The following is a 26,387-nucleotide window of genomic DNA, read 5'->3' on the forward strand; positions in this document are numbered from 1 at the left end:
AAATGCAGTAGGAAGAATCTTATCCCCATTGCTCAAGTGAGAAACCTTTGTCATGAAGAGCTGGTGAAAGATGGAAAACTTATCACAGTGACTTAATTCTGCTTTTGAGGTGTCTGTGGAGAGCTTTTTAACAATATTACTTTTAACATAGAGGCTACGTTGGGGTATGACTAAAATACCTTTATTCTCAAAACTTTTGATTAAGTCTTGTTCCAGTAAAAAATAGATAACTAAAACAATCTACAGATGAGCAAAGGTTTTCATTCCTGGGGCTGGTGAATCCTGACTGGTTTATCATGGATAGTCTAAACAGTTTATAAAGGGGAAAGTATGTGTAATCTTCACTAAATCTTGTGAAATCTGTAAAAGTATTCAAATGACTCAAACAAAGATATTAAGGTGTTGTAATGAAACAAGGCAAACTAATAAATAACAAAAATTCAAAATATGAATTGAATCACACTGCTTCTATCTATTTGCCAAAAACTAGAGCATGCACGCTCTCCCTCGAGTTTGGATGTTTGAAATTTAGCAACTGTTAGTATCTTATATTACAATAACATTTTAATTTTCCTATAAAACAACTGTAATAAATACTTAAGTCTGAAACCTTCACAATGCATTACAAATCTACCTCACTTGGGCATGGCGTCTTCAAGACTGAAAGATCACTTCCTTTTTATAAGATTACTTCCTTTTTATAGTTTGCTATAATTTTCCCATATACAGCTTTTTTCATAGCTACCTGTTTACTTCTTGCTTGTGGAACTAACAGGATGGTTTTTTAGAGGTACCTGTTCAATTAAGAGGATTTTTTAAATCTTGTCTTTCTATAATTTCAGAGAAGGAAGACAGCAAACATCTTGCATGGTTGATTCAATTAATATCTAACCAAATATCTCAGCACCTTTATAATTTGATAATTCTCAGGAATATGTAATTTATTTAATTCATACACAGCACATTTCAAATTCACTTGATTCTTATGGCAGAAAATTATAAAAATATCTTTAAACAAGAAATCGAACTCTTTTTATTTAGCCAGATTTGTGAGTTGTATGTTTTAGTTTTTTCATAGTTTAAGAGGAATTAAAATTCTACTCCAAGATGATCTAGAGTTTTATGGAAGTATGGAAGTATTCCAAATTATAAGTAGGCTTTTAAATACCATCAATTCTTTAAAGGATTTCTTAATTTAAATTGTGAATTTAAGAAAGTAGTTGTCATCTCATCTTTACAACTTTTGGAGAACTGGCTCTTCATTTCTTCTGTGATGGTCAAGGTTATAGTTTAAGCATACCACATAATTAGTTCTCTATTGAATATTAGTAACTTTATATTAAATGAGTTTTTACTGTAAAACCAATCATATTATCCTATAATGTTTTTTCTGTATTGTACATGACGATGTAAGTATATGAGTATCAGAAAGTTATTCTGTGAATTTTTTCAAGTTATAGGTTTTAAATGAGGTTGACATCTGAAATATTTAATTGCATGGAACAATGGTGTAGAAGTAAACAATGTCTTCCATAGAACATGGCCTAACTATCTTTAAGTTAGAAGACCCCTTACAGTACTTACAGTAGAAAATACTTCAGCATCTTGAGTACATAAAATCTTTTTCTTGCAAAACTGGCTTTGACGTAATTTGTGGTTCTGTTAACACATTCCCCTGCTCTGCCTAGTCAGAGAATCTCAATGTACTTTTGAAGTGAAGACTCTTCAGAGTGTATAAATAGGTTACATTTTCCTTAAAAAATGCCATGTCTATGCCAAATGGCAGAAATGGTCCTGTTGTTTGAGGAGACACTGTGGTTTGAGGTCAAGGCCTTGTTATAAGCTAGAAAGATTTGGTTGTTGGTTGATCAACCGTTTGTAGGATATTTACAACTTTCCACTGAAGACTTTATACAAAGAAGAAATTCCAGTAACCAATTAGCAAGATAAAAATCACAAAAGCTTTAGTTTGGAATGTATATAAACACATTTGGTTTTTCTTGGCCAAAGTTGATCTGTGACACATAAATTTGTTCTTGTGTGGTGAAAAACAGGCATCTTTAAGTCAGTTAAAGACCAGTGGTAAACTCCAAACTAAAGCAGTATGTTGTTATAGATTTCAAGTATCATGGATATAAAAATTGCTGTAAGAAAGGTGAGGGGAAGTTGCTTATGATTTAACATTGTAAGAGTAAGTTATAATAATTTCAATGACTATTCTTTATTCTGACATCAGACTCTTCAGTTTTCTCCTATTGAAGCTGTTCCATATTATATGAACATTAGTTCATACTGATTAGATTAAGGAGTAGAATCATGGGTTGCCCCAATCTCATCTGCATGAATTCATCTGGGAAAAGAGTCAACTTCTCAGTTCCAACGAAAAAATCATTTTTGTTTAGTGCAAAGACAACTCAGAGCAAGAGTAAAAGCCAAAGTAATATGAATGAAGAGCACATGAAAGGAAATGGCTGGGTTGCTTTAACAGGAGTGCTAGGAAATACAGGATGTTAACAGAGAATGACAAAGTTAGGTTGTCTAAAGATTCGTTGATGAGGAGACTTTTGGATCTTTCTGATTTAAACTCTCAAATTTTGTTTTACAGGAAATATTAGCAAAAATTGTACGAGTAATGGATGGTCAGATATTTTTCCTGACATCTTTAGTACTTGTGGATATAATGACTATGAGGATGATTATAAGGTAGGAAAAATACTTTTTCTATTCATTTAGATGCCAGTGTTCCATACAGCTATCAGACACATTTTGCTTCTAAATAATTCCCATTTTACTCTTATCAGAATTAATGGAGACCTGCAGTAATTTTTGGTAGCATTGATTGCCATATGCTTGGATTGCAAATGTCATACAAGATAAAATCAGAAATGTAGAATTCAGTAACTGTTTGAAACTCAAGGCTATAACAGTTGGTAATTGCAGTAATGCATCTGTATTTCTAATATTGCAATGTTACTGGGCTTATGCACAGTATGTTTTTCATTGTGTTATTTCCAGAAGTTTCTATTATAACAAATCCTAATACTGTAATAATCTGTTAATAATACATGCACCACTTGATTGCTGGTATGTGTTTAAGATGTAAGTAAAATAGAATGAATTTAGGTCATTGGAATTATTGCATATTTATATTGGACTTTAAATTGCTTTAGCAATTAGAAGTGGTTCAAAAAGCTATCAAGAGATCTTAAATACAGTATAAATGGAAAAACAAATTTGTTCACTTTGCAGATCCTATTTCTTGTTCTTTTTGTTGAGGGAAGTACTTTTTCCATCACGTTTTACCTATTTTCTATCTGTTTTTCTGCTGAGCAAGATTTTGTTTACAAGGATGAGCTCATAGTGTCAGTAAAACTCTTGTTATCATGAACATATGAAGTCCTCTCATGAATAAAGATGCTTGGCTGGTTGGGTTTTTCTGAATTCTAGTATGTGTGGAATAGCTCTAGCAGACCTGTTCTGTCTGGTTTGCAGAGATGTGCTGGCATTCTAGCTAAGACATGCAGTTCTTGCCGTCTCTTTCTGTATTTAAAAGCCCAGCCATTCCTGTAGTTGAAAATAGATAATAAATAAAATGAATAAAGTTGTTTTCCCAACTTTTCTGAAGACACATTCTAAAACATTGGTATCATCGGACAGCTTGGGGATGCACACACATTACTGCTAAAACAGCCATTTTAAAACACTGTCATTCAACCCAGACATTGTCATGTGGAGTGAAAATGGGTCAAGGCTTAAAAATTCAAATTAACAAAAGATAATATTTCAAGTAGTGAGAAGTACTTAATTAGCAGATGAACTAATATAATAGAAAGGCAGTTCTTGTTTGACATATTCATTAGTAATTTGAGGGAGAAGAATGAAATGCAAGTTGACTATACTTGCAGGAATGAACCTAGAGAAACTGGATATAGGAAGTAGTAGCAACATTTACAAAAGCCTGGAAAAGAGCAGATAATAAACCAGTGAAGATTAAAAATCAGAACAGAGATGTGGAAAGCAGGTACTGAAAAAATGGTTAACAAAAGTACAATAGATAGAGTATCATAGATCTCTAACATAGATAGCATACAGAATAAATGCATAACATGTTGCAGGGAGGGGAAGGGGAAATGCACGCACTGATTGCATTTCAAGAAACATGGCCCAAGGGCCCTGTCCGTTTTTTCTCACGTACCAGTGTCATTGCTCAGGGAGTATTCTTTGCCTGAAGATCATAAACTGGTTATTTCAATGGGACAAGACAATAATTCTTTTCTAAACTTAAAGCTGACAAGTCAAAAAGTGGATACAATAGTGCTAGCTTGTCAGAAGATAAGCTGTTCCTGTGCAAATATGATATATTTTGTAGTTAAAGAAAGGACAAAGATTATCAGAATAAAATCTGAAAAGGGAAACAGGAAAGCATATATTTAAATCCATCTCTTCATGGGAGACAATATAAAAAATGCAAGTATCATGCAGTTGTGAGATTTCAGGAGGCATTTAAGGTTCTGCATCAGCCAACTGTTACACAGAAAGAAGATGTTTTCTTGAATTCGGTCTTGGCACTCAAAGCACTAGGCAGCTTTTAGTAGCACCTCAAAACAAAAAATCTTTACTCAACGTAAATCAGTTCATTTTTATTTGACCTAGGATTTCAACAAAAAGAACTAAAAATGAAATCCTAAGTATTTGGATAGAAAATGCTTTGGACACAAAAATATCATGCAACAATGTGATTTGTGGGTGATGTGTGAGGTTGCCCTCAAGGTTACAGTGACTAAGGAGATAATATTTTAGAGAAGGTGGCAAAATACTTTTCTTATGGTAAGTCTTAAATTTTCTTCTGTATGCTTTCTCTGAAGACAATGTTAAAGGAGTAGGTAGAAACTGTCTTTGGTGTCAGTCTGGTGCCTGCATCTTCACTGCTGAATGAATTTCCATTATAGATCCAATTAAATATTTATTCCTTTTTTTTGCTGTCTTTTAGGATATGGACTTGTATCTTTACTTCAAAGGGGACTTATTTCTATACATATTTTATATTTATTTATATATATGTACGTGCATACACACAGACATATATATCTCTCCAGATATGCATCTATTTTGGGCAGTTTTGAATATTCTAGAGAAGGTTTAAACAATAGAGATTGGTGAGCAAATAGTGAACAGGGAATTTATTAATAGGTACCAAATTTTTATGCTGAAAATGCACTGAAATGAGAAAGCTTATTTAAAAATACTATAAGCATGTCATCTATTATTTCTCTGCCGAGCTCAGTGATATTGTTCAGGGTATGAAAGAACTTGTCTGCTTCCACAGTTTGCATTGATTTTACTCAGAGTTAAAACGTTCAGTTTTTATTCCATGTCAAATGGTGTATTAGTAGGTTCTATAAAAAGAAATGATTTGCCTAACATTTTGAAATTAACTATAAGTTCCTGATACAGCACCCTTAAATAGAATGTTTTATTTTGTGTTAGATCTTCTGTTAGTATTCTTTAGTGCTCCTGTCTGTATTTATAGGGGACCAATTTGACAAGTATGACAGTGTCTGAACAAACTATCTGTATGTTGTTATCCCATCAAATTGTAGATCTAAACCTTTATTATATACTTCCAGTCTCTTTCCTATAAGTAAACTAGTTACTGCTAACCTTCAAGATCACATTTTAGATTCGTCAAATAAGTGTCTTTTTCTTCCTTTTATATTTCTGTTGAGGTCATGGCAGCACAATGGGAAAACGAATAAACCATGCTAGAAACACATGTCAAGGTGTGTTAACCCAACCCAACCCTCACCACAATCTTTCCTTTCATGTGGACATATTTTTACATCTTCTGTCTGGACTGAACAAGCTAGAGCTGTGTCCTAGCTGTCCTCAGAGCATATTAAACTCTCTGTCAACATTATTAATAAATGGCAAGATGCCTGTCGAATGTAAAGGACTGAAATGTGTCCACCTTACTTAAAATAATGACTGGGTCAGTTAATACAGTGTTGTCTAATCTTAGCGTGGATTGGCCTGAGGTTTATTAGATCACACAAAAACCAATATATACAAGTTACAGGCTATGTGATTTGAATGCATAGGGTCGTACAAAGACAAATTCACAGAGAGAAAGATCCTCAGGGCTGTTAAATGTTGCAGCTTGTTGCATAAGTAGAAGCGTCATCTACGGAAGAAGTATTCCCCTATTTGGCCAGTTTCCTGAAGCGTTCACTCTTAGGCTGCTGTCAGAGATAACATCCTGGGTGTGCTACCCACTACCCAAATGAGGTACACTGCCCATGACAAGTGGAGTCGAGGCAGTAAGGTCAGGACTGACACAAAGAAACACTGTCTTAAATGTCTCTAGCTGCCTTTAGAAAACAGATGCATTACTACTGTCTGTGAAGTGGATCATTGCACTGGACTAATGGATTGGTTGTATTGAGTCTAAATTGAATCCTTCCTTCTCAACAAAATGTAATGCAGGGCAGCCATCTACCAATGCTTTTTCTGTGTGCCTGTACGTCATGCTATATTTACTTATGTTACATTCTGCATTCTTCATTACTTAATGATGCTACTATTATTAAGGGATACTTAAGGCAATACTGGTCTTATCTTTTTTGGGTGATGTTTATGCTTAAGGTGAATTGTAGGCAAAACCTGTCGGAAAGGGGATATCATTAATTACTTGCTTAAACATTGTTAAATACCATGAGGAATACCAATTTTATTACATATATTTTTAGTGAATTCCATTTTGCTCTGCACCATTTAAAAAAGTGTGGAGGTGCCTGATAAGAAAAAAGTAAATTGTCCACAACATGTAATCCATCTCTTTATCCCAGCTTATATTTATTCTCTTATAAGTAAGAACTACAAGATTTTAGAAATTGCTACGGTGTTGTTGAAGTTCATTTTGCAACAGGAAAGAACGAGGGTTCTTTATTCCACTTCTATTTGCATTTGCTCGTTTCAGTGTTTCTAAAGCACTGAACTAATTTGCTAGGCCCAGTTTTACAGTGTTTATATGGTTTAAGGTTTTCTGATATGTTCTTCTAGTATGAATATGTGGATATTATGGAATGTACTTTTACACATGCATCATGAAAATGTAAGACCGCCAATTTTTATATACTTGTAAGCAATCATATCTGTGAATACCAGACTCTCTTACATACAGTATTACAGGAATATACTCGCCCACAGAATAAACAAAATGAAGAGTCACTTGGGATGATAATGATGGTAAATACTTTAGTAGTGATCAATTATATTTTTGTTTAAATGAATAAAGAGGTGTGGGTTTTTCTTTTAAGTTAAGGGTGACATCTGGTCAATAGTAAAACTCCTTTGGACAAAGAATCAAGCCCTCAACTTTCTTCAGAGCGTTTTGTCCTTCAGCACTGAATTACTCTCTCACCCCTAGAGGTCCTTCCAAACCAAGGCTGAGGTTGAAAGAGCCACTGGGTAACTGTCAACTTTGCCTAGGAAGCTTCTGTGCTATGTCTGTTCTGTAAATAAACAGAAGACTTCTGTCTCCTGAACTTAGTAAAAATAACATGAAACTAACTTTAAAGGAAACATTAGCAGAAAAAGGTGTCTGTTCTAAGAAAACAAAACACAAGTGTGCGTAAGAATAGATTTTACAAAAAGGTGTATTGAAGGTAACATTAATTACACAAACTTGTACTAATCCAATTTATTTCTACATGTGTGTTTTTTCGTACTCTTTTAAAACCTGTTAACATTAGGTAGCCACAAAAAAGAGGAAACATTTTAGGATTAGGTCTTTATAGTCTAAAAAGCAGTTACAGATTCTGTAAACATTTCCATAAAATTGTTCTGAAAATCATAAGCCACTGATTTTTGCTGTGCCTAACTGCCTATTGAGTTTAGTTTAGTGACTGTAATTTGAATATTTTCCTCAAAACTTTACAACTAAATTGTTGGATTTCAGTTTTGGAATCAGTATTGCTCAGATAATCATGTGACTATTTTGCAGAGGCCAGCTGTTCTTACTACTGTTGCAAAAGCACTATTTTTGTTAGACATACAGAAAATTTCATGTTATTTCAATTTCAATTTCATAATGGCATTTCAGTTTCATATGCATGACTCGAATCAGCTTATGCTTTGAATACAGTTACAAAATCTAAATGGTTTTGATATTTACTCTGTGTTAAAATCTTTTAAAAATATAATTTAGTTTTAAATTCCATTTTGGTCAATCCATACCTTGTTTGTACTCATTTTACTCCTGCCAATCTTGCAAATTTTTTATTAAGTTCAGAGGTTAAAGCTAAAGTTTAATTGAGAACTGGCTAATTATGGTTTAATTATGTAATTAAACCTGTAATTATGGCTAATTACATAAAAGACATTGATTTTTATGTGTTACCAGATTTGGTATTACGTTGCCTGTTTCTTTTGCAGCAATATAATCTAAAGAGTTTGTTTCTAAATGGTACTGTGTAAAATACAGAGTAGTGACAAATATTTAATAGCTATAACTAAGTCAATATTAATCTAAAGTAATTTCCTGGTTTTCAACTACGACAACATAATGCAGATTTTAATTCTTTGTCTTTATGGGGGTTGTGTGTATATGTAATAAACATATAATTTCAGAACACCATTTGCCAATTTTTTTGTTGAGTCACTAGGAGTTATAGAGGTCTTACAGGCAAATTAAGACACTTCTATTTACACTCATACAGGAAATTTAAGTAGCAGTATGATTGCATCCTCTTTGATGATGGGTCTGATAACGTGCTTCATGCTAATCTTCTAAAATTTTTGCTTGTTTTTTAAAATAATAACAACTGAATTTAAATAATTATAATTTTTGACGCAATGGATTCAAAATGTAGTGGTGTTTACTTAACTTTGCAATAGTTTGAGAAGCAGGATTAATTTTTGATCAGTAGAAAATTTTAAAACATTTAAAATTTCTGACCATTATAATACTAGACCAGTAAAATGGTCTGAAAGAAGGAAATGTGCTCATTAGCCACAATTTCAAGTGTAGAATAGAGAATAACTAAAAATCTGTGTTGTATGATAAAATAATTTCAATTGTGTAATTATTTCTTATTTGCTTGTACTTAGTTTGAACAAAATGACCATGGTCAGTATTAAGGTAATGTCAAAGTACTCTTGGCTGATTACCTTCAATCCTGACTGACACCTCCATGCTTGTCCGTTTGGCAGATGAAAGGCCAGCAGATAGATAGATTCAGTCCTGCTGACACTGACAGCTATTGTGCTGGACTAAAAGTACACAGGATTCTTGTTTTGATTTTAGTCAGACTATTTGTTGTAGGGGTCATGCGTGCGTACAGAATGCCAGAAACATTATTTTAAATAATGTGTTTCTTGTGGAGGAAGACAACGTCTTCTATTCTCTCTAGTGGGTAGAAATGACAGGAGTCATTTTACATCCAGGCTGCCTGACAGTTACTGTCAAGCTCACAGTACATAGCTAAAGGCTAAATTAAAGGCACAGTTACATCAGTGTGGCTGGACAACTGATGCTTTGTTAGAAAGTTCATGTGGGGTTTCACCTTTGTTTCCTTCATTTAAGAATTCTGAAATCAGATACAAGTAAGATGGGTCCAATTTCAAAAGATTCAGTCAATGGAGTTTTTCTGAAATCAAATCTAGACAGATTTTTCAAGATGGTATGGAAAGATAAAAAAATTAAACAAGTCCAACTTTTTTGTTTGGCATGTTTCAATTGACCCAATGCTGTTTGAACTATAGCTACTTTCTTTATGCCAAAGTACAAAACACTCTCTTATTATATAGTCTAATGGCTGAAAAATATTTAAAGTAATATTTTTTAATTCTGTAATATCAACACCTGCCATACAAGTTTGTTTATAGATGGCAACAATTTTGGTAATTTTATGCAGTTAAATGCAATTTATGCGTCTGCATCCACAGTTGGAGTTATTAGACAATAGCCAGCTCCCAACTTGAATAATGGGGTTTTATGATGCCTTCAAAAATTGACAAGGTGAAGGACCTTTCAACTTTGAATTCTGTGAACATATTGAATATAGTTGGTATAGTTCCATCTACTTCAAGAGCCGACACATGGCTTATATATAGAGGGCATGACTCTTGGGAGAATGTAAATATAATGGCTCCTGTATTTCTTGCCAGTGCTATAGAACTGGCCATTAGATGCTTTCGAAGGACTGAGATCATCTCAGTTGCCAGTTGATAATAGCTGAAGCATGAGAGAACTGGAGTAAAGGATGACTCTAGTGGGAATCCTTTATTGCCTTCAGGGACTTCTGGACCACTCACCATTCCCTTTAGCAGATGCTTTTACTACTGACTTTGGAAATTTACTCCTTACACATAAAAATAATCTCAGAAATGCTGTTAGATAAATTTGTGTTGAATTCTGAGACTGCCTACAAATCCATTTAAGCTGCTTCCTTCTCTTTGAATGTTTATGAACAATGTTTTTAAAATAACGTCCTTCATTTTTTTCTGTTATTCTTTTTGTCTGTTTATTTGATGTCTTTGCAAACTGACAGCCTCCAAAGTTGGTTAACTTGGCAGCATGATGGCAGATCATAGTCTAGCCAGGCCAGTCAAGAGCAGACCCGAAAGGAACAATTTGTCCACTTAACCACCAGCACCGAGGGGTTATGAATTAGATATAAACTCTCCAGGACATTGTGGAGGCATTATGACAGACAGGTCAGTCAAGAACTTCCTGCAGTATACTTTATTGGTAAAACCAGCAGATAGTATTTTATTCATAAGGGAAGGAGTCCATCAGGCAAAAAATACCTTTCAATTATATTGTTCTCTCTCCCTCTACTTATTTGAGTTTAGATTCACATCTCAGGAAATAGAGGGTACAAGTCAAAAAGGCAAGTTATACAGTGAGGTATTAAGAGTAGACATAGCTCTGAGACATTGATTGTAAGATAAAAAATGTGTTACAGAAGAGCTTTTAACTCTTAATGTTTTTATCGAAACTTCCTCAAACAAATGCAACATATGGACGCTATTAAAAACCAACAAATTTGAAATTAACATCTTGGTTTTCTTTAACGTACTATCAAATCATTCTGCAGTACTGTCTTCTGCAAGATATCCTTTAAGAGAAAAGCACAGGATATTTTGAACAAAAATAACATCTGCAGTTTACAGCAGCTAGAATTGGAGCTGTGCACACTATGTGCTCTGTGCTCATTTTAGACCTGGTGAGAATGAAAGCTCCTTTTGACCAGTGTCTTGCTTTGAACGAATGTAAATTACAACAGAATAAATTAATTAAAAAGACTAAGGCTCAAACTCTGCTACCCAAAAACTTTAATCAGTTTAACTATGTGGTTTTGAAGTAAGCTGAATTGACGAACATTGTATTTAATTTTATTGAAATTAGGTTTACTTGAATTACCTTAATTTCTAACTGACTTATAAAGTATACGTCGTCTGCATGCATACATAGCTGTATATACATATTAAAGCCCCTATCTGTTGTGAGAATGGTGCAACACAAGATTAAAATCCACAATTTTTATATATTTCCGTGGGAAAACAGTATTTAAAGCATAGCTTAATCAGTAGCTTCTGACACCTGACCTTTTAGTAAATTACCCTTCAAAACTGCCTCCTACCTCACTTCCCTGTAATTTCTCTGTACCAAGCACTACTGGTTTCTTCTTCATTAGTCTTTAGCAATTTTGAGATACATGCTCATTATGTTACATGCAGGCATCACTAGGACTGTGTGCAGTTATTAGTAATAGTATGATGGCTGCTAATGTAAGGACCCATCACAAAACTGAGATTTTTGAACTGTAAGCAAAAAATATGTAGTTTTACATGAGTAGAATTACAAGTCAGATGAATTTCATCTGACTAGATTGTACAATGTATTCATCTGCATTTAATCCAGACAGCCTATGCCTTCTCTACAGTCAAAGGAGATCTAGTCTTTGGAGCGCGGATGGAAATCATATCATCCTAATTTCTTTGAATTGCTACAACCACAACGAAGCACATGAATCATAGTGTAGAAGAGTCTGTTCTTCTCCATTGACTGACCCCCTCTTGGGAGACAATGACTAATTCTGTTGAGTTGCCTACCTTTTAGAAAGATTATATCCCACTGTTACATATATTAAGCTAAATGAGTCTTACCTTATTCATTTCACCTAGTCACCAGTAGTTATTTGAAAGGTTTTAAAAGAATATGTTATATTTTTTCCTCATGATACTATTACTGAGAAAACAGACTTGTGGTATCAGAAATCCCATGAAAGTTGGACCTCAGTTGGCAAAATTCCAAATAAAAGCAAAAATAAATGCCAGACTTCAGATGTTGGCCTTCAAAATAAGGTGGAAAAAAATAATAAAGGAAAAAATCTTAATGGAAATTTAAAAAAAAGTTTTGTAATGCTTTTACTGCCTGATGGAAAGCTGACCAAATCAGTGGAGAAACTCCTGTGACAGAGTTGTGTTGTCTAACTTTTGACATCTGTCATCTCCATCTGCACTAGTCTCTCTAGGTTCCATTCGTATTTAATGAAGAAAAAGTAGGTGTTTTTACCTCACTATCCATCTAAATTATTTTAGATGCCTGTCTTAGGTGACATCATGTCATGAATAGCACTCTACTGCTTCTATTCATTGGTTGTAAAGAGAATCTTGATACCTAGCTCAGATGGCCTCATCCCTGCAAAATTCAGTGGCTATTAGTGCATCTGTTTCATTACTGTACTGTCCTGCACTTTATTCTAACTTCTTTTTGCCCCTGTACTCGGCACTGGTGAGGCCACACCTTGAATCCTGTGTTCAGTTTTGGGCCCCTCAGTACAAGAAGGACATTGAGGTGCTGGAGCGTGTCCAGAGAAGGGCAACGAAGCTGGTGAAGGGTCTAGAGCAGAAGTCTGATGAGGAGCGGCTGAGGGAACTGGGATTGTTTAGTCTGGAGAAAAGGAGGCTGAGGGGAGACCTTATCGCTCTCAACAGCTACCTGAAAGGAGGTTGTAGAGAGGTGGGTGTCAGTCTCTTCTCCCAGGTAACAAGAGATAGGATGAGAGGAAATGGCCTCAAGTTGCACCAGGGGAGGTTTAGACTGGGTATTAGGAAAAATTTCTTTACTGAACGGGTGGTCAAGCATTGGAACAGGCTGCCCAGAGAGGTGGTGGAGTCACCATCCCTGGAGGAGTTCAAAATCTGTGTAGACATGGCACTTTGGGACATGGTTTAGTAGGCATGGAGGTGTTGGGTTGACGGTTGGATTAGATGATCTTAGAGGTCTTTTCCAACCTTAATGATTCTGTGATTCTTTTGAGGAAGTAAACAGGGACTCTGCATTCCTGAGCATGGCAAACATTTACAGGAAGGCAAAATTGCTTATCCTAAAATCAACTTTATAGAGATCTCAAAAAAAATTATTCCACAAAAAAAGGAAAAAATACTCAATTGAATTACACAAACCAGATAAGTTTCAGTGTTGTTACTCAGTGTAATGGTTTCCAAGAGAAAGGGGAAGTAAAAGATATATTGAGTTCAAATTGTTCTTGACATGAAGCAATGCAGAACATATAAGCAGAATCAAGGCTTTGCCATGGGAATGTTGGTCTGACTGCAATTTCCCAATAATGACTTCTGGTCCAGTGTCATTCCTATAAAAATCTTAATGCATGCCATCTAAAGACTATAGTGACTGTGGATCGTTAGAGTCTGTAAATCAGTTGATTCTGTGTTCTTAATTTATGAAAGTATAATCGGTGCTGTGTCTAGGACAGGAATGAGGGGAGGAAAATGATGTAAGAGCAGCGCAATTCATTCTGAAATGAAGATGGGCAAAAATATGGAAAAAGTGAGCAAAGGCAATGCAGACTAAACATAGATATAAATTTGATATACTTGGCACCAAACAATTTACATATTTCCTAAACAAAAACTTCCAAGGCAAGATAAAAATTAAGGAGAATATACAATCTCTGTCTATATCTGGTATGCTTGGGCCTTTTAAAGGATTATTAACATCATAATAATATAATACACAGATGAGAGAATTATATGATGACACAAGTGGTGACTTTTATAAGCAGCAAACTTGTTGAATTGCAAATAATTGCATGAGAAGAAGTGATCAGAAGACAACAGATTTGTTCATACCCATTCAGAGTAGAAGCCAAATGTGAAACCTTTCACCTTATGTGTCAGGTTTTCTTATCTGGTGGACACTGACTCAGCCATGTTCAGAACATCAGAGCAGGTGCTGGAACAAATTTCTTGGTTCTCTCAGTCATGTCTGTGCCAATACAGTCAGCCACATCAAATTCTTTCCAGTCGTTTACATTCACATACTTACCACATATTTTAAAACCTGGAAGGCTGAAATTTAACTTGCAAATCAAAATTCCTTAAGTTAGATATTTACTTCAGATGTATGTGTCTAATCACTAGTGTGTAGAAACAGGGCTTGATGTGATTCCCTAAACATAGGTATCTAGTTTGACTCACCACTGCCATTTCAGCAAAGAGGTCCTTTGTCACATCTGCCATGCAGGTGTCTTGGATACCCGAGGGCATCTCGAGTAGTACTAGGTGACTACATTTAGGCAAGTAGGTACGGTTTGTTCATTATGACAGTGGAACTTGTGTTGACCGAACGGTGATGTCTACTTAAGGGTGAACTGAATGTCTCTCTTGACTGCATTTTTTCAGGTCTGGATTCTATAATCAGTATCTCTGGCTGTGTAAGGAGGGGAGCTAATATGTCTGTTGCTATGAAAGTCAGAAAAGTTGGAGAAACCTTTTGGTGATGTAAAATGTTGCAAGTGGGATCTTGGCAGATGAGAACAGATCTCTATCCTCTCTTACTTGGTAATAAATTATCATCCATGATAGCCAGCAAAGCTGTTCTTATCTCATGTACTGATCTGAAATCAGCTGGTGCTAAATCTGGCATGTTCACTTCAGTGTAGTGAGTTTGTACCTTTGCTTTATTTAGTCTGGCCAGCAAAAAAAGGCAATTTGATAATGGGGTTTTATTGTTTAGATATTTTATAGCTAGAATGATGTTATTCTCTATTTGGTTTCCTTTATGTATTTGAAAGGAGAGAATGAATATTAAAGACTTGAGGTATTCTATACTGATGAGCAGGATGCACACTTTTGACTATGATTTAAGACATTTAAGACATTAAGTGTAAAGGTGCTGATAGAGCTTAACTGAATCATTGTATGTGATAGTAAGACGTGTAGTATGTTTGGGTTTGTGTATGTTGTACAGCCTGGGTTAGTCACTCAGAACAATAAAGACATATTGCCACAGTACAGTCTTTGAAATCCACTCCCTACAGTAGATACAGAAATCCTTTGGATGAATTAATAGTAAAGGATGTTATGACTCATTTTTGAGAAACTAATGTTATATTCAGTGTCAGGTAGAAGCCAAGGACTTGAGTAGTGAGTTCTCAAAAATGTCAAACATGTTCAAGAATAGCTACTTTCTATTGTTGAAAGGAAATGTGCACGTTGAAATTACTTCTTATAGTTGCCAGACTCTTTGATCTCTCATGTAAATGTGGGATAAGTAGTCACTAGCAAGAGAATTATATAATCAAAATTGCTAATATCTTTATTGTAAGCTAAATGTATTTTATTAATTCAAATATTTTTAAGGATCCCTGCATGAAAATAACAATGTTTCTAGTACTGTCAGCTTCCTAATAATTCCTGTGTATCATATGTGTGCAGAGTTCTTCACAAGATCTGCAGAAAAAGGGGTTAAAGGCTGTTGTGGGTTAACCCCAGCCAGCAGCTCAGACTCACACAGCTGCTCACTCACTCCCCCACAGTGGGATAGGGAAGAGAATTGGAAGGGTAAAAGTGAGAAAACTCGTGGGTTGAGATAAAGACAGTTTAACAGGTAAAGCCAAAGCTGCGTGTGCAAGCAAAGCAAAATAAGGCATTCATTCACTGCTTCCCACCAGCAGGCAGGCGTTCAGCCATCTCCAGGAAAGCAGGGCTCCATCACGCGTAATGGTTACTTGGGAAGACAAATGTCATAACTCCAAATGTCCCCTGCTTCCTCCTCCTTTCCTCAGCTTTTATGGCTGACCATGACATCATATGGTATGGAATGTCCCTTTGGTCAGTTGGGGTCAGCTGTCCCAGCCGTGTCCCCTCCCAAATTCTTGTGCACCCCCAGCCTACTCACTGGTGGGGTGGGGTGAGAAGCAGCAAAGGCCTTGACACTATGTAAGCACTGCTCAGCAATAACAAAAACATCCCTGTGTTATCAACACAGTTTTCATCACAAATTCTACAAGCTGCTCTGAAGAAAATAAACTCTGTCCCAGCCAAAACCAGTACAAAGGCCTACCCCAAATGTCAGCAGTGAGAAAGTCAGCACAAGAGACTTTTTGAATGAAGCAAGGAGGCAACAGGAGGAAGTTTAATGCCTAGCAAGAGGGAACTAGTCTTAAGTCTGGAGTATAGAGACCATGGTACTTACAGGAAAGTATACAGTTAGGTCAGTTTAGTCATCTGTTTAACGGCAAATCCATGAGTTGGCATGTGTAAAACTCACAGACTTCTTGTCTCAGAGTTATTTCTGCTCCTTAGGCAAACCTAAGACTGTCTTTGGAGCAGATCTTAAAACCAACTGATAGCACACTTTGGCTTCTCAGAAGCAGAAAGGGACCTTACAGCGGCTTTAAGTTTTTCTAGCACAATAAGAAACCTGAATAGGAGGGAAGAAGTCATTTCTACTGGGCACTGTGAAGGGCCAGGACACAATTTACATCAGAAGTCTGGTTTAAGTTCTTTCCTTTTGAAGGCTATTAACAAATACAAATTACAGGAGGCCAGTGGTTACTTTAACATGTTAGGATTTGTTAAGCTACTTGGTAGTTCCCAGGATAAGAAGATGAGTGGTGTAAAGTTGTCCCTGTGTGCACTCTTACCTGGTGTTGTGTGCATGGCTTTAGCATTCCTGGGGAGACCCCTGTCTCTGCTCTGTGGTAATATGATGTTAAACATCACTGTTACTATTAAAAGGGTATTTCTGCTAATAATTTTTTTCTGTGAAAGTGAACAGGAGAACTTCCACTCCGTATTTAAACAATGCAGATTCATTGTCACTGCAACTTCTTTGCAAATGACATTTATCTCTTTCAAATTTACATGGTGGATGTTAAGAATTTTTGATTTAGAGACAATTCAGACTTCTATTTGTACACTCAGGAGAAATGTGTTTTAGTGGGGTCTGCAAATGCCAACAAGTTGATAACGAATAGAACATATTGTGGAACTGTTGTGCATCATTTCTAAGCTTTACACTATATTTGCAACTCCTGATGTGCACAAGGTCAGGAAATAAAATTCATTTTCTTCCAGGATACTGATAATGGAGACATGAGGCTGCCAAATTAAGTTATTAAGTTAACTCATTTATCGGAGCATCCTTTTTTCATGATTTTGCAGAGCAGGTCAGGTTGAATGAATGAAGGAGGGTGCCCAAAGTATTTGCAGTGTTCTTGGTGCCAAGGGCTGTTGTAATTGCTGCTGAGAAGCTGTTTATCACTCTATTCCCAGAAAATTGCTTGGAGACTGGCTGATGTTCCTTTTGCTATGACAGAAGCCAAGTTAAAGAAGTGTAGGGGTGCTCTGCAGTGCTTGTCTGTAGGCATAGTTTTTAGAGCTGTCCAAAAATGAGCCAAACTGGGGAGTATCATTCTGCCATTCTAGCAGGGAACTGAATGACAGTTCTTCAGAACTGATTTTATGTGAAATTATGTTAACTTTAAAAAAATATTTTTAGACTTGTATCTGAAAACAATTTTAGAAACATTGTTCAAGAAACATTGGACTACTTAGGGTCCTATTTAGCAAACACAGGATTCATGTGGAAAACCAGGATCTTTTGGGGGCATCTGACTAAGTGCAAGTATTTATACACTCTGGGAAGCTACACTTGAATTAGTCACTGTGGGGCCTCTTCATTGTAGAAATATAGCCAATGAAGTCCATGTTGACTGCTTACATAGATATAAGAAGTGCTTCCTAGAAGGCCCTACGAAGAGACCCGCCATTGCCTTAGATGTTTATATTCACAGTGTAGACACTTAACACTAGGTGAAATAGAGTCTACGATTTATGCCCACAGAGAGTCCCTAGGAATGCAGTGGGGCTCTGCAAATATACAGCAGACTCTACAGAGAGCACTAAAGTAATACTTCAGGTTTTACCGTTTTAACCACCCAGGGACACCAATTTAAAAAAAAAAAAGGCAATATTTATTCAGGATTTTAACTGAGGAACTTTCTTATGGTCATTCTAATGGCACTGGAAACTTCATTAAGTCCATATTTTCCTTCTTTATCTCTACAGTAAATGAATATTATGTAAAGCAAACAAAACATTAAAATGTCAGGACTGTTGTCAAAAAGGCCATCACAGCTTACTTCTCTAATTAAAAAAGAGATTTCTGTTTCGTGTGACACCTCATATACCACTTTTAGCTCCTAACAACCATCGCAGTTGCTATGAATACACTTAAGATCTATGGCAGTTATGTTTCCCTTATTTTTCCCCTTTAACCATATCTACAATAGTGCAGTTTCAAGATTCTTCATTTCATTTAACATTTCATTCAGTCTTTTCCATCTCTGTATAATATTTGCTAAGTGAATGTCTGGCTAATTTCATCATGAATTGGGATTGCTAAAGTTACCTCTTTACTTGGCCTTTTAAATGCTGTAAAAATAAATACATTAAGTGGTTTGCTTTTCCTTTTGCTATCTTAGTTTATTTAAAAGTATTGCTTCCTTGCTACTTTTTACAAACATTGTTCAAGAAGGTGAGTGATATAACCATGTGCACTAAATATTGAAATTCTGTCTGTTATACATAGCACATTCTACACTGCTATTAAAAACTTTAATTTCATAACATAGTAAAAAACTTTAAAATTTTAATATTTTATCTAGCTTCAGTGGAAAATAATGTCAGTCTAATGACTTTGTTGCAGGCATAAATGAAGAAGCAGCTTAATTCTGAGAGTATTTAGCATTATTTTTCTCGATGTTGTCATTCAGAATAGGATTTAATGTGGTATGTAGCTGGCAAATTTACAGATAGCTGCAGTTAATTAGTGGACTGTGCACTTCAGTCTGCTTTTCCTCTGTTGAAAAATTTCCTTTCCAAGTTTTAGCAAATAACTTTACTAAAGAGAGAAAGGGTTGTTTGGGTCACAATTTAATAAAGTATTTGAACATTTAGATTAGGAAATTAATGAGACTTAAACATGTCTTTAAAATTAAACTCATGTATAAAAGCATTACGAAGTACACTGGAGCAGAAGGACTGAGAGAGATTCTCTCTTTCAGAGATAATCCATTCTTTCAAACTGTGGCTCATTCTTCTCAGTTTGATTGTGTTTATGGAAGTTGATGAATCTGATCTTTTCTTTGACCTCATGACATGGAATAATCAGCTGAAATTGTACCAGCTTGTGTGTCTAAGTTTTGAGTTCCTGAGGCTGAATTTTCTACTGAGGTCAATTGGCTTGAGAAGTTGCATTGCAAAAATATATTGGAATAAAGATATAGCATTCTCATCACATACTGTAGAACAAAGAGTGAAAATAATGCTATTTATTTAGCCTTCAGAGCTATTTAATGGAAAATGGTATCATTTCACAGTCAATTTTACATATCAGTAAGTGGTGTCTGCGTATATATTTTTCTGTGCAGGTCAACTTCTATGTAAGGGTGAAGGCAATTTATACCCTTGGACACAGCGTATCTCTGATTGCTCTTACAACAGGAAGTATAATTCTTTGCCTTTTCAGGTATGTATTTTTCATGAGCAAATATGAACAATGATAAGACGGTTTTAACTGTTGTGTGATTGCTCAAATACTTAGAAAATGCATCGGTTTTATACTTTTCTCAATTAAACAGCTGACAATAATGTAATGCTAACTTGGTTTTTGCTAGCACCAGTCATATTAAAAAATTTCAAAGCACTTTACAAATTTACAGACATTACAGCCTATGTAAGAAAGAATAGTCATTTAGGAATGGATTATATAAAGTATTTTCTATTGGATTATTAAAATCGACACCTTGAATTGCTCTTGAAAATTAGTAGGATGTTGGTCTCAACACTGGACAAATGGGCAGCCATATTTTGCAGAAGTTTCTGAGTGGTCCGTGAGGGTACTATAATCAAAGGTAATCGTTAATTTGTCCAAGTGGGGTTGTAAAGGTATGGATAATTGTGCTGAAGGATAGTTCTGGGTGTGCATTGTTTTTGATAGGCAGTGTTAGGACAGGCAGTACTGTCCATTGGTTTTGCCTAATTTCTGGGAGTTTTCTGAGACTGAAAGCAATCTCCAACTGGTAAAAGAAATTGCAAGATGGTATTATCAGTATCATAGCTTTTCTCAGTCTTTCCACCTTCATGCCTTTATGTATTACTTCTACCTGTCTAATAGAATAGCCTTTATATTCTCCATTATAAACTTCACACAGCTTTTCCATTCCACTCTGCACCAAGAAAAACAAGAAAATGCATCCCTCAGATTTGGTAGAAAAGAAGTACACGTAATATGTAGAGGACAGCATGTTGTTTGTCAGAGCCTCAGTCCTCTGATGAACTATTCCTGTGGTGAGTTCTGTAAGCCTTTCAGTCTGCCATCAAATTTTCTCAATATTTAAATATTCAGAGACTATTCAGAACAGATACATAACCCATAATTACATTTTGGAATATCTTTGAAAAAAATGAATTGAGTCACTCATGGTTATCTTCCTTCTACCAGCAAATGCTACAGACAGATCATGCATTTTCAAAACTGCTAAAACCTAATAACGCATTTAAGACAGTGTGTTATAGACATCTGAATGTTGTCCATCACCAGAAGTCAGTTATAACAAACAGATCAAGAATTTCAGTACTCAAATTTCAAGTACCCCAAACCTTCAACTTCCATTTAAATATCCAAGTTGAGATCTCCCCAGTCTCTCCGTTGAGTCAGTGAAAAGACTCAGGCTTTCTTTCAGGGGAGAACATAGGGTCTTCTAAGTCTCCCCCTAAAGAAGCCTGTTTCTCTGTTATCAACAGGGTGTGTAGGGGCCTCCTAACATAGTGAGTTGAATTAGGAACCCAAATAAATTGTAAAAATGCCCTGTTCAGTATATAGTTTCCCAAGCACATAGCAAGCAGCCAGTTATTATGGAAGGCTGCAGCTGAAGCAATTGTAAATTGTCAATAATAGAAATGAATGCAAATGGCTATGTGTGTATGTCTGTTTGTCTCTCAGACATGTTGTAGGGCATCCTATACATTATGATCATTTTTAAGGACAGAGTTTGGAAAATAAGAATGGTGTATTATTTCTGTATTTGTTATAGAAATAATAAATTTCTGTAAGTTTTAACTTTTCACTACTCAGCTGGTAACACCTCCTATCCAAGAAACATACTTTGCCTGAAAGGTCCCAGGGTTCTTTATAGAGAATGTCAATATACTGTTTATAAAGATCAGTCACTGAAACACATTCACCTTTGAATGTAACCAGCACACTTTCACCTTGCTGTGTTTCAAAAGGAGAGCAAAGAACAACTCTTTTAAGTGAAACTATCTAAAGGAGATTTGGTAGTTAAGCAGTGAGTTAAAAATCAGAATTTACTAACGCAGTAGGGTTGTCAAAATCCTGACTTCATCCAGCAGCATTAGGATTTGAACTCTGCATATTAGTAATACAAGAGATTATTAAAATTGCACATTGCTGGATTTGTATATGTATGCTTCAAATTATACTGCATTTAGTCCTGAATATATGCAGTATTTTTAATGAAAGAAAACATGGAATAATGTGGAATTTAATTTAATTGTAGGTAATGTGTTCATGACAAGGAAGTGGAAATTCTTTTTTAAGTATTACAACTTGACTTCTGCAGTCCATTATATATTGTTGTGTACCGTCTGGCAGAACAGATACAGCCTCAGTGCTTTGCAGTTTTTCAGAATATCAGCTATAAACACATGAAAGGCAGAACTGTTGGGCAGGGAAAGGAGAGTTGTTTCTGAAAGTTTCCGTGCAGTTGCAATATTCTGGTTTGCATTTCTTCCATAGAAGTGGACTTGATTTTAATCTTTACAGAAACATTACATGGGTTCCCATTATTAATATCTGTAAAGGACACATTTAGAAGCATTGTAAAAGGAAAGGATTTTATGTCTGGCTAATCTTTTAATCTCAAAACAAAGACATAAAACATGAATATCTGTAAATACCTTGGTAGACTAAGCTGACAGCATTTTTCAAGTTACTATGGTGCCACTCCCCACATAATACTCCATGTACTTATTATAATTAAAGCTAATTGGTAACTTTCCAACACAATATTTTCCTGTTGGAGGCTGCCAATTTGTCAGGCACATTCTTGCTTCTGCAAACTTAATTTATAAACAGCAAAGCTAATAATTTTGATTTAGTCAAAATAAGATGCTTGACCCTTCTTAGAATGCAAGTTTCTCTTTATTCATTTTGAATGTCTTAAGTTTTAATATATCATTAAGTTTTAGAAAAGTGGAAATCAAAATGATTGAAAATAAACAGGTTTTTTCAGATATTTTAAAAAAGGTTGGTTTGTTCCAACTCAGAGTGAAAATAAATTGTAGAACAGCATATTTCTACATAACACTGACATTCTAGATCTTACTATAGATCTTACTATACTTCCTTCGGGATTACTCCTGTATAACAAAACCTTCCAAAAAAATGTCAGTTTCTCTGATATGTGTTTCTTACCGAGGAGAAAAATATGAATCTCCATCATTTCTGTAAGATGTGCTGTCACGTGCCTCAACTGTCTGTAAACGTTCCTCAGATGGTAGTTTTGTATCATGGGGTAGTCATATCAAAGGAATAAGCATGGTAGCTTTTGTTTCATTGTTAAAGAACAGCATTTATTTGTTATTCTGAGTCACCGTACATATCCCAAATAAAAATACTTCCTTGCCCACTACCTCCAAAATTTTGGTTTGGCAGCCTTGTATATACCCAACATTTATTTCAGCTACTGAATGGGATGAAGAACTAATCATCTAAATTAGTTACTCAAGAAAAATATTTTCCTCCCATTTGCAGCTTGCATGTATCTCTGAATTCCATAGGAATATACAATGCAGTCTAACATAATAACATAATAGCATTTCCGTTTGTCTCTGTTTCAGCAAGGACATGCATAGCCACAGAAATCACTGGATTTTTGACAACTGCTTTAAGTTCAGCCTGATATTATATCCTTTGCCAAACTGGGGACTAGCAAGATTGATCTGTTATTTATTTCCCTACACTCACTGTAACTGTTCTTGCCTTAGTAGTTTCAGAATGGATTATTTAGTGTTCTTCGGTAAAAATCAAAACGTGAAGACTACTTGGAAGCTGCCACTGCACAACAGGATAACATCCTATTGCATCTTCATTCTTTCATTGCTCATAGTTGCTAAAATACCCTGGCTTCTGGCTTATTTCCAGGTGCAGTTCAAGGTGCTGATTTTGACCAAAAGAACCTCTTAGCAATTTGGTTTCTGGGGATTTGCTATAAAAAAAATTCTGTTAAATGGGAAGATCTTGAAGGGAATGTCTTAAGTGAAAAGCCCTCAACTTATAACTTGCTTCCCCTGAGCACTCATTCACTTACTTGGAATATTTAATTTGTCATTTGTTTGTCAGATTTTCACATGGCTGCTGGACTAAAGATGAGAAGTTTTACATCTCCCTGGAAAGAAAGGATAGGCGATGTAATGTTTTGAACGCATTTTTTAATTGTTCCTGCATACGCTTACATCATAGGATGAAAAGCCATTATATAGCGAAATGCAGGAGTTGTTAAATAAAAAATTAAACCAGAAAATAATAGGTGAGAGCATGTCTGAAATATATCCAGGATAATCAAAGTTTTATTTGCAAGAAAAACACTGGGGTGAGTGCACACACAAGAAGGATATATTAATCTATGTTTACTGTCAGCTTATGTGAAAGTGTGGGAGAAATACCACTGGGATCTTTTGGTCTGTGATACTGAAAAGGAGTAAGAGATACTATATTTGTATATTTTGGACAGCCTATAATGATGATAAGAATGAAGATGATAAAAGAAAACAACAAGGCAGCACTGACAATATGACAGAGAAGGAAAGGGTAGCCTCCTACTCAAGGTTTATATTACTAAGAAATGACTGGAGAGCAACAGTAGTCTGTTCAAGAGCTTTCTGTCTCGAAATCTAAAATGCCTGTTTTTAAATCTCTTCTTAGAAAACTTCATTGTACTCGGAACTACATCCATCTGAACCTGTTCCTCTCTTTCATTCTAAGAGCAATCTCTGTTTTAGTCAAGGATGATATTCTCTATTCCAGCTCCAACACAGCTCACTGTCCACAGGATCAAACCTCATGGGTAATAAACCGCATTTGCTACCTGGTATAATACTGTTGTGTCACTAAATTTTCCTCCCTGATCCTTTCTAAATATTTAGGAATACCAAGCTGTCAGTGTAGACAGTTCTGTAGTGAATATAATGACTAGCAAAATGGTCTATTAGAAGTATCCAGAGAAAGAAGGTTGCAGCACAAGTAAGAGAAGTTAGTGTTGTTTTGCATGTCCATGAAGGGACAGCATGTCATCTGCCAAAACAAATCATGACCAGCTATAGGTCAGAATAAATATGGCCACTGCATTAATCAGCTGGGAGAGTTTAAGACAAACAGGAGTGCCATCAGCTGGGAACGATTAAAGGCAGCTTGTCTGCAAATGTTCCAGGAGCTTTATCAGGGGTCCAGGAATTGGACAGGTATCAATGGAGGGAGAGAAATGAGTCAGGGAATTAATATTTGCAGGATTTGTCTTTATTAATTCCTCTGTACTTTCTGGATATGACAGAGTGTTGTCATCTGCATTCTTAGCAAGCTAATATGTTTACTGCATTTTCATGCACAGGGGTTAAAAAAATCTCAAGTCTTGCTGTTAAAAGACTGACCACTACATGATACTCCCTATTCTCTGCCTCCGTTGTTTCAGTCAAAAGTGCTGCAGAAGAACCCTACAAATATTGCTGAATACCTTCTGAATTTAATTTACTACAGTTTAAGCTTGTGAGAAAAAAAAGGAAGGAAGATATTTTTATATTGATGAAGCCATATTGTTCCAAAGCATAAAGTTCTTAGCAGTGACTACCAAGGTGTATGTATGAATTCATAATCTGGGATATTTCTAATGAAGACAAATAGGCCCTGAGTTAGTAGACGCAAAGTAGGCAAAGTAGTTAGTAGGCAAAGTAGTTAGTAGGCAGACTGCCAGGGGTAATGAAAAGTTCTTAGGTCCTTGAAAGATTAGTCAATGGACTCTCAAAATACTACTTGATTTCTGCAATTTCTTTTATTCTCCAGTTATTCTTGGCTGCAAAGCCTCATACGTTCCTATCTGAATATGTCCAGTTTGGTGGAGTAATTTCTGTTGCATTATATGTGGGATGATCTGACACCAGCTTGGCAAGGCTGTTTTGTCTTGCGTTGGCTGGATGCTGCCTTTCTTGTGTAAGAACATTGCGGGGTTTGCCCCTTTTGTCACATGTGTGTGATGTTCCACAGTTCTGCTGCACGCACAGATGTCTAAAAGCACACAATTCAAAGCACACAGTATAACTAGGTCCTGGATCTGAATGACACAGAGCCGTAATTTTGGCTAGCTCTTTACTGACAGATACCTTCGCTCTTCAGCATCTGGAAATACACCTGGTACAGTATTAGCTGCAGGAGGAAAGGAAAGTATTTTGATGCGGGGTTCTGGTATGTAAATCGAGAATATAATATACAGGGGAGTATTGGAATTTAAAAGAGATTACAAAAATTTTAGACTTTGACTGCTAATATGGTTGTAAGTAGTCATAAGCATAAAAGCAAATTTCAACTTGCATTTTGAAATGTTTAATTTTCTCCATGTTAAATTTTCTGGCCCATTACTGGTCTGCAATGGGTACCCCTTCAGTGGATACAAAGTCCAGAGGTAAAATTAGTCTTACCAAATGAGATGACTGAACTAAGCTGTTTCTCTGGGCTTCTGTCTTTCTCACTGGACAGTTTATCTCATCTGCTTTAAGACTTTCTCTGGACATGCCTGTCTCTCTTCATGAGCTGTATAAGGAGCTAGTTGGCTAGTAGGTGGCTAGCTTTCCCCAGAAACCTTGCTTGTAGGCAGCTAAAATTAGGTGAAATGGATTCAAGCCTTTGGGATCTTATATAGGCATGTACACAGCCATAAATATAGGCACCTATGTTACTTGGGATGCACTGAGATATCTGAGACACCACAAGGGGCCGA

The 26,387-nt window shown here is 35.7% G+C and overlaps 1 protein-coding gene across 1 annotated transcript in view; it reads left to right on the forward strand.

Annotated features, from left to right (window-relative positions):
* The window catches only part of VIPR2 (vasoactive intestinal peptide receptor 2), a 64,225-nt gene that overhangs the window by 18,554 nt on the left and 19,284 nt on the right, over positions 1 to 26,387 (forward strand). The window contains exons 4-6 of the mRNA XM_072854691.1: positions 2,606 to 2,703; positions 19,749 to 19,846; positions 24,326 to 24,467. Of these exons, the coding sequence (XP_072710792.1) occupies positions 2,606 to 2,703; positions 19,749 to 19,846; positions 24,326 to 24,467 (338 nt within the window). The remainder of the gene's footprint in view (positions 1 to 2,605; positions 2,704 to 19,748; positions 19,847 to 24,325; positions 24,468 to 26,387) is intronic.

The sequence above is a fragment of the Ciconia boyciana genome, chromosome 2, assembly GCF_034638445.1.
Source record: "Ciconia boyciana chromosome 2, ASM3463844v1, whole genome shotgun sequence".
Taxonomy (NCBI): domain Eukaryota; kingdom Metazoa; phylum Chordata; class Aves; order Ciconiiformes; family Ciconiidae; genus Ciconia; species Ciconia boyciana.